Here is a 15,905-nt window from a genome sequence, read left to right as displayed (position 1 = left end):
CATGCACTGAACACACTGAGCTACTAATTAACTTATTGATGTTTTAAATGCTTGCTTTGATAGGGATATTCTTGAGAAGCAACACATTCATATTATATAAAATTATAAAAACAAATATTGTGGTATAAAAACGTTATTAACGAAATAATACTACAACAGTAAAAAATTTCTATAAAAGAATATTTTCAAAAAATAAAAAAAACAATCGTTTCATCCTAAATAGAAATACACTTTAATCAATGTAATCAAATTCGAAATTCATACAATAAACACAAAGCTACTTATACGAATACAATGAATACAATGTACTTAATATAGAAATATTCCTCAGAAAAAACACATATTGTGGCAGCAACAAAATATTAACAAAATAATACGACTATAATCTTAAATTTCTAAGAAACAATATTTTTGAAAAATTATAAAAAAAACAACCGAACTAGCTATTGCAATGCAAATTATATAGAAATATACTGCAATCAGATTCGAAAGTATTTAAATGAATCATACACTGAACACACTTCGCTACTAATTCAGTTATGAATCTGTAAATAATTTTTTCATATCATCAATATTCAATACTTCCAGTAAATGTATTTTAAATTAGTTTTCATTATTAATCATGTGATATCTCAATTTTGGAATTATATAAAATTATTTTTAGTGAATGAAATTTTAAAACTTTAAAGATAATGAAATAAAATTTGACTGTTACTTACTTGATTGAACACACGTCGCTGACAACAAAGAATTCCGTTAACCAAATATTACGAAATTGTTTTTGGTTGCTGTATTTTAATAAAATTTTATATAATAAAATCACGAAATTGTCGCCAATTTATTGAATGTAAACTTATAATAAATTGAATAAACATTTAAACTTTATTTTGCACATGTTTCTATCTTTTTAAGCTCAAAATGTTGTGTAAGCAAGTCTTTTACAAAAAATTACAAGAAATAGCACTTTTGAACCACTCTCTTGACATTTACACTTCACCTAACGAAGATCAATACTGATTTCCTCTCTCTCATTACATATGACAGATGGTTGGATTTTAATTGAAATGTTATCGGTTCTGATCACTGCAACAAAATGACAAGAACACATTGGAAACAAAATAAAATTGAATGAAAAAAATCGTATTAACTGTTATTTCTGTTATCTTTGCGCTGCGCTGTTGTTTAAATCTAATCTTTGAAAAATCTGGACTTCCATACTTCACAGTGTGTTTGGTAAATTTATGCATGTAAATATAAATATGTACTACTTAATGTCTTGAATAATTGCCTAATAAAATCATTAAGCATACATATATTGTATTATTTATATTCATTTATATATTGTTTTGCAAGCGAAAAATAATTTTATTTGTATCGATGGAAATGAAAAATTTTAATTAGAGACTATTTACATATTCGCCTTAAAATGTATATTCCTCTTTTAGAAAACATTTCATCCGATAAGTAGGTAGGTAGAAAAATAGATAGAATTAAATAGAAATATTATGAAAGCATAAGTATGAATAAGTCACTTCTATGGATATCTATATATACATTGAAAAAGTTGATTTTTCAACAAGAAAAAATGATTTGGGATTTCATTGCATTTAATTGCAATAGGTGCCACTACGACCTTTAGTAGGTCTATTCCCTTTATGAGGCTTGTTGGGGTTTTTATTTTTTGTTAGAAACGAACCAAATTCATTGAAATAAATTTAATTATTAATGAACCAATTAATCATAGCTTTCCGATAATCAGTTGGGGAGCTCTGGATCGATATGGACATTAGGCAATTAATTGCTCCATTATCTCTATCTGTTCACAGTAGCATCTGCATTCGACTAATTCAAAGCTACCGGTATGCAAGTAGTAGTGCTGCGGTTACTCCGCAAAGGTACCGATATCTATCTATTAATTTTTTTAAAAATTAGTAATCTGGCTGAAAACATAAGCCAGATGAAAGTTTTACACAATATTTTGTTAATATATATTATTACAATAATATTATTAATAATAATATAATAATAATATATGTTAGAAATATATATTATTATCTCTCACGTTGTTGTGGGCTAATTAGATATTCCGAAGAGCATATATTTTTAATAATAGTCTTTGCCAAATTAATATATATGGAAAAATGCTGCTGTCATGAAGTACAATATGTTGAGTTCTAATTGCTTTATTTGAGTACCTGATAAATGATTGAATTATTCTGAATTTGTAACAATATTTAATGAATCTGTGTTAGAAAGGTTAGAACATTCTCATTAAAATTAAAGACCAATACTATTTCTAAGGACTTGTTGCGATATATATTTTATATGATTCAATATAAAATGTGCTTTTAATTTTTAACTGTTTTAATAAATTTTCAATATTATTCCGCAATTATTTCGCTGTCTACTTTACTTAAAGTATTTGCCTTTTATTAAATTTTCTACATTAATTTTTTGCTCTATGAACCAATTTTACACCCACTTTTTTTAGCGTTAAATATCTCATTTTCTGCCCTTCACAATTTAATTCACTGCAAGGATGCTACCGCAGCTGGTAAGACATGTCATTTGCAAACATTTATCATACGAAATATTACAACACCTCGTCTTCTCTAACCATAATAAATGTCTCTACTGCACAAAATGGGTCACACTTCCTGCAGCCGCAAATTCTGCTTCACTTTTCTTCTTGTAATTTTCTAGGCAAACATTTTGAGAATCCTTTTGCGGAATGTGCATAGTGAAAGTGAGAACACTAAAATGTTAGAAAAGGAAAAAAAATAAAACTCGAAACTCAAGTGTTTAAAAACGCAAGACTACTCAAGCATTCAAGTTTCCATACATGAAAAGGGAAGGCAGGACCCAAACGGTGAAGTGTATATCATACAATATCCTTTGTCAAAGAATTCTGTAACTGTTGTGATGATATATTTTCTTTATTCAAACATTTATAAGGGACCTACAAACGAAATTTGGGAGAACATATTTATGTGTTTTAATCATTTTTAAAAATTTTAATAAAATTGTTTAAATTATTTCGATGTAATTTATTTCGTCGGCCGTGTAACAACGATTGTAGTTATAAATCTTCCTTGAATTTAATATACAAACATCGCTTTTCTTGGAAATTTTATTAGTTTATTATTATTAAGAACTATTTATATTGTTTATATAAATAAATATTTTACAAAGTTTTTCATATATCTTTTACTAACTAAAATTGGATAGATTGGATGGATAGTCCATTTTGCATGAGCAAAAGGCTTTAATCCAAAAAAAGCTTTTATTTAAGCTTTTATTAAAATAAATTTTAAAATATATGTATATAGTTTTTGTACTATTATCCGTGCGGGGTTTAAATTTCCTAAAACCCTTCGAAAAACAGAAGAGCTGTATTATTAAGCTATACTTAATAATACATAAAAAACTTAATAATTTAATTTTTATAAAAGAAAACTCTCGCTCTACAATTCTAATGTTTTGCTATAAAAGACTAACTCACACTTAGTAGGCGAATGCCCAATTTTTAAGGAACACAGAGTACTGTATTTCCGTAAACCAGCGCTCGATGTTAATGAAACCATACTGATACTGAATGGCCCCAACTGGAGATTATTAACGGATTTTATTAAAAATGCATTAAAATATAGGCAAAATATTATTAACGACGATTTTTAAATTAATTTATTTGAAATCTATTATTTTTGGTGTAATAATTTAATTTAATATTTATATTGTATTTAGTTTATAAGTAATAATATTTATTTAATATTTATAAAAACTTGTTATTAGATTAATCTAAACTTCCGGCACACGGCACATGCCATAGTTGTAAGCTTAATATATATGTATAATATAATTTTTTATTACTTTTTATGTAATACAAAAAATTTAAAATGAATTAAAAATAAAGCTAAAATAAAATAATAATAAAAGACTAAATAAAGCAGCGCTAGTCTATGCCTTTGTCATTAATATCTAACATTAAGCAGAACTATTATCTTATATGTCATGCCTTTTTTATATTACAAAGAATTATTCAGACATCACAAGCCCATTCCTCCGTCATTAAAACATGATATTAAATACAACTATTATTTTTTGGATCTTTTTTGAATATTTTTTGTATTGTATGGTATTATATACAAAATATAACTTTATAGTTTTAGCCGAGCTCCGCTTCATAGGGTCTAATGACTATGCTTATATAATAAAAAAAAATGTCTACAGGATATAGTATCTGTACCTGTCCCATGGACTCACTTAATAAAAATGGCCAATCTGCCGTACGGACTGCCATACGCACTAACATACAAACTATTTTTTAGACTCATTAAAAAAATAGAATTTAAACTCTCCTTCAAATTTTCTTTTAAGGATGAGAAAGCTACTCTGCGGACTCGTTTTCAAAAGGCTCAGCTGCTCTACGTACTCGTTATTAAAATTTAGATTATACATACGGCAGTACAGATTCGCTTTTATAAAGATAAGCTGTCTCACATACATGCTATAACGAAATAGTTACCCCGCAGATTCGATTTTCCAGACATTTCATTTTTAAAAGTAGAAGCTGTTCTATAAACTTGATATAAGAATGGATAAGCTAAAGTCCGCACTTACGCTTGTTGTCCTACGCACTACACGCACTATAACCATTTCCTAATACTTTGAAATAGTTTTGTGTATTAAAATACACAGTATATGCTATCTAAGTATATTAATAATAAATTTTAGCTACATAGTATCAATAATAAACAAACCAATAATAAACTTTTTATATATTTTTTTAAAAATAGTGCCACAATAAAGCTGTGTTTCAAAAACACAGTTCACCAGTCTCAACTTACTTATTTGGCTATAACAACCCGTTACCGAGTTTCGGCAAGACGCAGCATGTCTCCCCAGGCACCTCTCTGCGTGCGCAACTTCACGTATATCAAGTCCAGTTAGTGCTCCCTCAACTTGATCATTGCACCGGAGACACGGTCTACCTCTACGTCTTCTTCCGCCAACTACTGCTTCAAACACCTTTTTCGCCGGAACATCTTCATCCATTCTTACGACATCACCAAGCCAGCGAAGCCGCTGGATGTTAATGCGCTGAATTATATCAATGTCGTGATAAAGCTCGTACAGCTTGTGGTTCATTCTAATGCGGTAGTCGTCGCCAACTCGTAGAGGACCAAAGATCTTACGAAGAACTTTTATCTCGAACACTCTCAGTGCTGCTTCATCATAGGTGTTATACTATGCTAATGAACCAGTCTCAACTCCCGTCATAAAATGTCAAAAATTACTTATTTGAATAGATTTTCTACTAAACTACAGCCTATTAAATATCTCTGTGTTATGTAATGTCCGGCATCATTTTGCAAAATATTTCAAAAATATTGTTCTAAATTAAAATGATCTTGTTTACATTTGACAATAGCCCAAGCCAAAAATTAAACATTTTAAAGTTCTCACTCTATTGATTCCTTTAGTGTTGTTAACAAATAACTAAAAAATTATTCTTATATTATTAATATTTCTAGTGATTACTCGCCAATGAGTCCGGGTATTGTCGATGATACTTGGCCGTTCCGTTTACAGAGCGTACCTGTTATCAAGTTGACACATTTAAAAGGTGGATGTGAGATTATGCTGTGCTTGCTTGAGATATTAAATGCAAGTTTCCGTAGTGACATAACTCTAGTCTTACGGATTCAGTCTATTGAGCTTAACTAGTGACTGGAGCTTTGAACAACAAAATAAGATTGAGTGAAATGCCAATCTTCAGTCTTCTCTAGGGACTGGACGTCTGGACACTAAATAAAAATTTATCAAACGTAATAAAATTTCTTTCTCATTAACATTCTAACACAACATAACTGCAACTAATCTTATATATAATCGATATAGTGTATTATAACGAATTTATTGATATTCTTATTATCGCAATAACCAATCAATTGCTCACAATATACATTTAAAGAGTTTGGACACCTCTGCGAAATATTTTTTATATGGTACAAAGTACACATACGTTAATTTTTCATAAAAGTATGTCGGATTAATATGCAAGATACATCTCAGATCAAGCTATCTCATTAGTATTATTACAACGTATTGCTGCATAATTTATATATTTATTTGATATTTGATTGACATATGTAGATCAATTTGCTTAAAACTATATTTCCCTAAAGCAACTGAAAAGTTTATCTTTCTTCGCATCTGTCGAGTATTCAATACTAAAATAGTTTCAAACCAAAAACATTAACCAAAATTTAAAACGAATATGAGAAGCCATGGAATATTCAGTAGCCAAACAGAAAACTGCATGAATAAAAAAAACTTACGAACATTGCATTTGATTTGAATTTGAATATAAATATACAAATGAGAAGCAGCAGGCGTTATTAGCCATGTCAGCTCGGCATTTCACCCAAATAAGGAAGTAGCTAGATGCACTAACAGAGTGCATATAAAGTGCAACAATTGCTTGCAGCTGTCCAAAAGCATTTGTTATACATTGCAGTGCATTTGAATTTTGATACGCTATCCACGATATTATTACGTTTATTTTTGCTACACACATCACAAGGGATATAGCTAAGGATCACTATGAAAATTGTATGTTACCTATAAGTGCGCTTTAATATTTTTTATATGTTTTTTTCTTATCATCAACAAGTGTAAATGTTTAATTTTATTTCTAGCAATTATTGCTCATCAGCATTTGTGCAGCTGTTGCTGCTGGCAGTGTTATACCTGCCACACCCACATACCATATTGCTGGCATACCCACTGCACATAGCAGTCAAGTGTTTGTACGCAATTACGGACGTTACTATGTGCCTGGCTATGTGCCCACTGCAGTTGTGCCAAACGCCGCATATCCAACGTACGCTGGCGTATATCCTACCACGAACATTTACAGATACGGCACTTCTTATCCTTATGGTTATTATCCTGCTTATGGTTATGGTTACAGTAGTTATGGCGGCACATTATGGTAGCTCCCACAGCAAAGAATACAGTGCAGCATTCCTATTGCAACTTAAGTCAGTCGGCAGCTAACAAGTACTTTCACTCTAACAGCTTTGGCATTTCATACTTTTACTTTTTAATGCTGGCACTAATACTCAATGTTACTCATACGCCCAGATAATCTTCAGCACACTACTTTGTTGTTGTTGTTTTTGCTGTTGATTTTTAGCTTATCGAAAATGCATATTATCATATTTAATTATTATTAATTCTACATATTTAATGTAATTAAATAAAGTTATATATTAACTTAATAATGTATAAAATCATTTTTTATTTTTTAACCTTAATTTTAATGTAGTCAAAACAAGGGAATTTCTGTTGATTTTACGTATGACATTAGATACATAAATTATATTGAAAAAAATTGTACAATTGCATCGAATGTCTTTAAAGGTCGGTCACTCAACCTATAACTACCAAAAAAGTTTATCTAACCTTGACATAAATCATTTATAACCAAATAATGTATGTGCACATGTGGTAACATATAAAATTCAGAAAAACTATACTTAAGTAAATGGAAGTAGCAAAACAAAGCAAATCATATTTTGCTTAGCTTTTTTGTACTTGGTTCCATATATCTTCTGACCTATTGTGTCCAATGTTTACTACTCAACTGGCCAACCATAAAGTGGTCACCAGTGTTCACAACGATTTTTTAATTTTCATACGTGATGTGTTTGATAATTCGGTAAAGGCCATTCACTGCTTGCAGTTCGCTTTTAGTTTCAACGGAATTTCTTATTTATTTTCAAGTGTGAAATTAAATGCCTGACTTGATTTTTTTAAATTTTAAAAATGCAATAATATAGAAATTTATAAACAATAAAAATTATTTTTAAATATTACTAATTTGTTACAATCATTTTCACTTCTACTTCTTCTTTGCTTAATCAAACGCGAGTTAAAGTCTAAAGCACTTTTGCTCAATAGTGTAATCAATAGTGACCATTTAGATGATCCACTGTAATAAAAGCTCCTCTGTATACTGATAATAAGTTATTCAGATGATTTTATAGAACTATGCTTTGAAGCCCAGCATATTTGCCTGACGGAATATATATAGCATTAGATTTGAGAGAGTGCAATTGTGAATTAACATAGTGTGCGCTTCCACTGAATCGAATAATTCCAGTCTTTCTGTATGTCTTCATTTCGAAATTTTTTCAGCATGCATCTCAGTACAATATTCTGATAAGTTTGGAGTTTTCTAATGGTGAATGGAGCAGCATTGCTATAAGTAATACACTCATAATTATTTGCTTATAAAGAAGAATTTTATTTTTGATATCAAATTTTTTTGGTGTTAATGGACCCTTTTCATTTTTCACAACTATTAGTTTGATGTTGTGGAATACTGTGTTTATTTGGGAACCAGAGTAAACACTAAAAATGACGCCAATCTAAAGATTAAGCGAAGAATAACTCAAGTCAACATATTAACATATATTATTTCAGTCTAGGTAGGCAATTGAGACATAAAGCATATATGCCGACATATAAAAATCACGTATTTCATGTTTCTTAGTGGAAACAATAACCAATAGCATGAAAAAACGTTAGGAACATTCGAGAGGAAAATTCTTCTGAATATCAATGGTCCCTTACGCATTGTGGAAGAGTATCGAATTAGATGGAACAAAGAGCTGTACAAGCTATAGGAAAGGGTTGAAAGGTGCTTAAAACTCCATTCACTAGCGCAAAACGCGGTAAAGGACATAAGCCGCTAATCAGGTTGGATGCCGAAGCCTACTGGATGCGTCTAAATACGACTAACTTCTGTAATAGCCAACTAAGTAAGTAAATAAGTAAGTAATTTGCTACATTAGATCAAATTGTGGACACAGTTCTCCATCCGCCTGAAAAAAGCAAACTATTAAAAACGAATATTATGAGAGTCGATTGATAAGTAGTGATATATGAAAAGTGATAAGTGTTCTTTGAGTTCTATACACTTGATGAAAAGGACTTCCAACCATTATTATTATTAGTGATACTTTTATTAATCGAATTTCTCACAATCAGTCGACTGGTATTTACAATTTACGCGTTTTCAAGCAAGGTAAACGCTCTCTGACTAAGTCGACCGTTTTTACCTACTACTTTCTGCATTTATGTGACAATATATACTTTGAGATTATCACCTAATATTATTTTTATTTTTGTTGTTGGTATGGTCTCGGTTAAACTTAACATTATTAAAATTATTTTTACTAGCTTAACGTTTTGACTGTTTTTATGGCTTAAATCTAAGATACGGCTTTGGGTCATTTCGCTAATGAACACTAATTCTGAGCTTCAAATTTAGCAGGGTATTAAATAATGTTTGGAACTTGCAGGCTTAAAAATGTATATAGGTACGAATAATTAAATATGAAAAATAATTCTGAGGCCACTGATAATGGGTATTTGGCGATACTCTAAACAGGTAAACATAAATAATAAAACTTTGTTACTGCAATTCACTACTGTTTAAGAAACCAATCTACGAATTTCAAAATATATATAAAGCAGTTATTACCGACTTACCAAACAGCCCCACAAAGAATAACGATGACTTTTTGAAATACTATAGAACTGTTAACAAAATCTCATTTTTTTCACACAACTTATGCTATGCACCTAAATATTGTTCGTTTCAATTAAAACAAATTATGCCATGAATTAATTTTACAACTTACTTAATTTTATTCATTTATTTATATATCAGTCAAAATAACAAATCATTTACAATAAAACTGGAGCAGCTGAGAGTGGTGCAGAGTATGCCAATGGTGAACTATAGGCCAAAGGAGCAGCAGCATAAGCAGTGCGGGCTAATGGAGCTGAGTAGGCTAAAGGAGAAGCGTAAGCCAAAGGAGCAGCGGCATAAGCAGCGCGGGCTAATGGAGCTGAATACGCTAAAGGAGAAGCATAAGCCAAGGGAGCAGCAGCGGCCAAAGGAGCAGCAACAGGTGCAACAGCTTTCACAACTGGAGCAGCGGCGACAATTGGTGCAGCAGCGATTCCATTGAAATTTCTAGCAACAACTTGACTACTTGTAGCAGTAACAAAAGGTGCTGGAGCAGTTACGACAGCAGCAGGTGCAGTATAGGCTAATGGAGCACTTAGTAGACCGGGTTTAGCTGCAACACAGGCGATGACAGCGAAGATGACAACGACCTGAAATAGTAAATAATATTATTAGAAATATCCTTCTATAATTTCTCAATTAACTTACAAATTTGAACATTTTGATTGGATGTTTTTTTGTACTTTAAGTTACTGTGAAGAGAACTAAAACGTTTTTGATATCAAACAAAGAGTTTCACACTACTTTTATACAAAAATTTGTATAAGTAAAATGATTCACTTCACAATTGCTAGTTGCTAGTTGATAGTTGGTAGTTGGTAGTTGCCTGTTACCGATTTTTATTTACGAGTTCAATTTTAATTTTAAATTTCAATTTCAATTCATTGACTTAACGCGTTTGTATCTTAAAACGGTTATTGTAGTTTTTGAACTTCATTAAAATTCTCCACACAAATTCCCAAAAATTGTATAAATGAGGTTTCAGTGTTTAATATAAGAAACAAGCAATTTAACATATTTTATAAAATAGTTTTGGAATATTGAATGGAATGACTCAAATATTTTGTTTTGCATAAATGCAGAAGGACAAGTGCAAGAAATGACCTTTTTAAGCATTTCGCTTCACATTTGCAGTTGAAATTTGTATAAAAAGAATTCAGTTTCGGAAGAATATATCAAAAACAAATCAGCTTTTGTTTCATAAACAAACACAAATTAAACTCACAACAAACAAAATGTTCAAATTCGTAAGTTAACATTTCTTGATTAAATGTTAAAAGGATATTTTTAACAAGATTATTTACTCTTTCAGGTCGTTGTCATCTTCGCTGTCGTTGCCTGTGTTGCTGCTAAGCCTGGTCTGCTTAGTGCTCCATTAGCTTACACTGCACCCGCTGCTGTTGTAGCTGCTCCAGCACCTTATGTCACAGCCACAAGTAGTCAATATGTTGCCAGAAACTTTAATGGAATCGCTGCTGCACCAATTGTTGCTGCTGCTCCAGTTGCTGCTCCATTAGCTGCTGCTCCAATTGTGAAAACTGTTGCACCTGTAGCTGCTCCTTTAGCCGCTGCTGCACCTCTGGCTGCTGCTGCTCCATTGGCTTATTCTGCTCCTGTTGTTAGTGCTGCTTATGCTGCTGCTCCAGTTGCTTATGTTAATGCTCATTTGGACGCTGCTTATGCTGCCGACAGTGTTCACATCGGACAAAGATACGATGGCGCCATTGTGCCAGCAACTTATGCCGCTGTTGCTCCAGTTGCTGCTCCAGTAGCACCAGTTGCTCCATTGAAATATTCCGCTGCTCCTGTTTTGCTCTAAACTGTTATCGTTAACCAATTATAATGATCTACTTTCCTTCGAATAAACTACTGATCTGATATTTTTAAGCAAATACTTTGGTTTTATTTATAAAAAATTATGAAATTCTATTATGATATATTTATGGTCTTGTTTATTTTATTTTGTGAATCAACTTCTTATTAATGTGTGCTATTTGTGTACACTTATCATCCCTGAAGTAGAAATATTTTTTAAATTTATTGTATTGTTATTGTAAGGACATCCTTATGATTATCCTTATCGCAGATGATTCTTTGAATTAAATTATATTAAGTCCACATTCTAAATTGTATTGTAAATTTATATATTTTGAATCTTCCCTTCACTTTGTGCATCCTGAGTCCCACCACGATTGGCATAAGTGTGGGTAAATTTCCTTAATGCAAAGTTTGTAATGACTAAAATTTTATTACATATAAATTTAGTGTTACAAAACCGCGGGCATGGCTGAGTACAGAAAAGTAACACATGTCACACTCATATAAAACACAAACACAAAATGACAACCTAACACAGCAAATACCAAATAAATTTTAAAATATCTTAAAATATCTTTTTATTTATAAAATATATAAATATCTTTAGAATATCGTTAAAAGATCTTTGTAAGTTTGGCCGTAGTATGAAGCTGTTTTGTTGTATTTCCTTCGTGGTGAAATCAAACAGAGTTGCTAATCGCTATCGAATGCAAGTAAACAATTTAATTTTAATATAAATGTAATGAAAAGCTGCAAGATATATATTTAATTATTATTATTATTTATGCATAAATAATTGTTTACTGAATTTAACTTATATCATGAAAGAAATGGTAGCAGTTATTGCTCTATTAACAACAGCAGTGGTAAAAATTGAATTACTTTTAAAATCATAACTTATATATATATATAAATAAATATATAAATCAATGTTAAATAAATTTTAATAAATATTAACATTTAAATATATAAAAAATACATATTAATTAGTAATATATGAAATATATATTTTAAAATTTTTATAGAAACGGTAGAGTATATCAATGCATTTAAAATTAAAATAATAATAATAATGAAGTAATTGTTCAATTTTTACAAATTTCAATCTTCGTGAAATTGATTTTTCGTAGAAATTGCCCCATCTTAAGCCCATATAAATATTTCACTATTGACGTGGAAAGAAGTTCCATAAACAGTTAAATGTAATGGTAAAAATGCACAAAAAATGAATTATTCTGTTTTATGGACTTTTGTCTTTCTATCTGCTATACCCAAACAATGTATCTGAGTTTTGTCTAGAATATTTTTTGGAGAAGCCAATTATTAAAGTTTTACAAATAACGAAAATTTATTCATCACACATTGTTTGCCACCTGTTTCAGGTGCCACAAATCACTTAAAATTAATGTACAATATGACTTTAATAAACCTCATATATATATTAACAAAAAAAAACCCAAATAATAAAACAATATTTTTTATTTTAAAAATATTCAATTTAATTATACAGTCAAACTTCCATAACTCGAAGTCCAATTCTGCAAAGAAAAGGTTCGATTTGTGGAGACTTCGAGTTCGAGAATTTTTTTAAGATATGTATTTTAAGATATTTATTTATTTTTAATCAAATAAAACACAGAAGTTATAGTGAAGTAAAATAATCAGAAATTAGGGTTTGGGATTTTAATTACTTTTTCTTAATTTTAGTAAAAACAGATCCAATTTATTTCATCAGTTGGAGTCTCATACGTTTGTAAATAAAAATTTAGAATTTTGAATGAATCTTGTACTTCATTCTTGAAAGGTTGATGAGCAATTTCATCTACTAAACCCTCATCACACTTTCCTTTGCGCTTAAAATCGGATCCACTGATTCAGAGCAATAATGCTCAGTAATATCGTTATCTGTAGGAAAGCTTGATGTAAAAATTTTGTTGTCAAGCTCAATATAATCGTTAAGAGTAGCATTGGAATTTATTTTATTTAGTTTAAACCACATTGCAAACGACTGGCATTTGCAGAAGCAACATAAAAAAGAAAAAATTAAGCATTTGGTTCGGAAAAAGGGATTTCCCCTAGCAGCAAAATGCATTTATACTTAAAAAAAAAATTCGAATTATAGAATGCACTTTCCCATATTAGAGAAATTCAAGTTATAGAAGTTCGAGTTATGGAAGCAAAATTGTATGTAATATACCCTCTAAAACCTTGGTGCATTGTTTTTGGTTCGAGTTATAGAAAATTCGAGTTATGGTTGACTGTATTTCAAATTTCAAGCAGATCATTTGAAAAACTACGAAGTTATCACACATTATGTTTAGACGCATGCTCTAATGCAGGGCGAACACCAAAAAAGTACCATAAATATTTTAGTATAAAAATAAGCCAAGTCTATATTGAGACAATGCCAGTAGTGGTTGGACTCATGATGCACAAAGTGAAAGGAAGATTCAAAAAATAGAAATTTAATACAATTTAGAATGTGGACTTATTATAATTTAATTCAAAGAATCATCTGCGATAAGGATAATCATAAGGATGTCCTTAAATTTAATAAATTTCAAAAATGTTTTCTTCTTCAGGGATGTTTAGTGTACACAAATAGCACACATTAATAAGAAGTTGATTCACAAACTAAAATAAACAAGACCAAAAATATATCATAATAGAATTTCATAATTTTTTATAAATAAAACCAAAGAATTTGCTTAAAAATATCAGATCAGTAGTTTATTCGAAGGAAAGTAGATCATTATAATTGGTTAACAATAACAGTTTAGAGCAAAACAGGAGCGGCTGTATATTTCAATGGAGCAACTGGTGCTACTGGAGCAGCAACTGGAGAAACAGCGGCATAAGTTGCTGGCAAAATGGCGCCATCGTATCTTTGTCCGATGTGAACACTGTCGGCAGCATAAGCAGCATCCAAATGAGCATTAACATAACCAACTGGAGCAGCAGCATAAGCAGCACTAACAACAGGAGCAGAATAAGCCAATGGAGCAGCAGCAGCCAGAGGTGCAGCAGCGGCTAAAGGAGCAGCTACAGGTGCAACAGTTTTCACAATTGGAGCAGCAGCTAATGGAGCAGCAGCAGCAACTGGAGCAGCAGCAACAATTGGTGCAGCAGCGATTCCATTAAAGTTTCTGGCAACATATTGACTACTTGTGGCTGTGACATAAGGTGCTGGAGCAGCTACAACAGCAGCGGGTGCAGTGTAAGCTAATGGAGCACTAAGCAGACCAGGCTTAGCAGCAACACAGGCAACGACAGCGAAGATGACAACGACCTGAAAGAGTAAATAATCTTGTTAAAAATATCCTTTTACCATTTCTTGATTAACTTACGAATTTGAACATTTTGTTTGTTGTGAGTTTAATTTGTGTTTGTTTGTGAAACAAAAGCTGATTTGTATTTGATATATTCTTCCGAAACTGAATTCTTTTTATACAAATTTCAACTGCAAATGTGAAGCAAAATGCTTAAAAAGGTCATTTCTTGCACTTGTCCTTCTGCATTTATGCAAAACAAAATATTTGAGTCATTCCATTCAATATTCCAAAACTATTTTATAAAATATGTTAAATTGCTTGTTTCTTATATTAAACACTGAAACCTCATTTATACAATTTTTGGGAATTTGTGTGGAGAATTTTAATGAAGTTCAAAAACTACAATAACCGTTTTAAGATACAAACGCGTTAAGTCAATGAATTGAAATTGAAATTTAAAATTAAAATTGAACTCGTAAATAAAAATCGGTAACAGGCAACTACCAATTACCAACTATCAACTATCAACTAGCAACTAGCAATTGTGAAGTGAATCATTTCACTTATACAAATTTTTGTATAAAAATAGTGTGAAACTCTTTGTTTGATATCAAAAACGTTTTAGTTCTCCTCACAGTAACTTAAAGTACAAAAAAACATCCAACCAAAATGTTCAAATTTGTAAGTTAATTAAGAAATTATAGAAGGATATTTCTAATAATATTATTTACTATGTTATTTCAGGTCGTTGTCATCTTCGCTGTCATCGCCTGTGTTGCTGCTAAACCAGGTCTACTAAGTGCTCCATTAGCCTATACTGCACCTGCTGCTGTCGTAGCTGCTCCAGCACCTTTTGTTACTGCTACAAGTAGTCAAGTTGTTGCTAGAAATTTCAATGGAATCGCTACTGCACCAATTGTTGCTGCTGCTCCAGTTGCTGCTCCATTAGTTGCTGCTCCAATTGTGAAAACTGTTGGACCTGTAGCTGCTCCTTTGGCCGCTGCTGCTCCTTTGGCTTACGCTTCTCCTTTAGCCTACTCAGCGTCATTAGCTCGCGCTGCTTATGCTGCTGCTCCTTTGACCTATAGTTCACCATTGGCATACTCTGCATCACTCTCAGCTGCTCCAGTTTTATTGTAAACGAGATCTTACGTTGAATGACTGATATATAAATAAATGAATTTATAATTTTTAATTTAATATACATC

General features: G+C 31.1%; 4 protein-coding genes across 5 annotated transcripts; 2 read left to right on the top strand and 2 right to left on the bottom strand.

Moving 5' to 3' along the window:
- The first annotated feature begins 6,491 nt into the window (after positions 1 to 6,491).
- Positions 6,492 to 7,247, top strand: LOC119672965. Its single transcript, XM_038084150.1, has 2 exons — positions 6,492 to 6,615; positions 6,702 to 7,247. Exons 1-2 carry the CDS (start codon positions 6,607 to 6,609, stop codon positions 6,999 to 7,001), a joined length of 309 nt encoding a protein of 102 aa, XP_037940078.1. The 5' UTR covers positions 6,492 to 6,606; the 3' UTR covers positions 7,002 to 7,247.
- Positions 7,248 to 9,762: 2,515 nt separating this feature from the next.
- Positions 9,763 to 10,267, bottom strand: LOC119668573 (cuticle protein 38-like). Its single transcript, XM_038078126.1, has 2 exons — positions 10,256 to 10,267; positions 9,763 to 10,197 (listed from the first exon to the last, which is right to left on the bottom strand). The coding sequence occupies exons 1-2, from the start codon at positions 10,265 to 10,267 to the stop codon at positions 9,763 to 9,765; spliced, it is 447 nt and encodes a 148-aa protein (XP_037934054.1).
- A 575-nt stretch (positions 10,268 to 10,842) lies between these two features.
- Positions 10,843 to 15,837, top strand: LOC119668571 (cuticle protein 38-like). 2 transcript variants are annotated; one of them, XM_038078122.1, is made up of 3 exons: positions 10,843 to 10,854; positions 10,920 to 11,229; positions 15,488 to 15,837. In XM_038078122.1, the coding sequence occupies exons 1-3, from the start codon at positions 10,843 to 10,845 to the stop codon at positions 15,835 to 15,837; spliced, it is 672 nt and encodes a 223-aa protein (XP_037934050.1). The 2 variants fall into 2 exon arrangements, with proteins under 2 accessions (XP_037934050.1, XP_037934052.1); XM_038078124.1 differs by lacking the exons at positions 10,843 to 10,854; positions 10,920 to 11,229 and adding an exon at positions 15,367 to 15,378 and having other exon boundaries at positions 15,442 to 15,837.
- LOC119668572 (cuticle protein 38-like) lies at positions 14,202 to 14,784 on the bottom strand. The gene is made up of 2 exons (XM_038078125.1): positions 14,773 to 14,784; positions 14,202 to 14,714 (listed from the first exon to the last, which is right to left on the bottom strand). The coding sequence occupies exons 1-2, from the start codon at positions 14,782 to 14,784 to the stop codon at positions 14,202 to 14,204; spliced, it is 525 nt and encodes a 174-aa protein (XP_037934053.1).
- Positions 15,838 to 15,905: the final 68 nt, after the last annotated feature.

Source organism: Teleopsis dalmanni, chromosome 1, assembly GCF_002237135.1.
Source record: "Teleopsis dalmanni isolate 2A chromosome 1, ASM223713v2, whole genome shotgun sequence".
Lineage (NCBI taxonomy): Eukaryota > Metazoa > Arthropoda > Insecta > Diptera > Diopsidae > Teleopsis > Teleopsis dalmanni.
The sequence above is the reverse complement of the archived record's forward strand: the minus strand, read 5'-3'. Positions and strand labels throughout refer to the sequence as shown.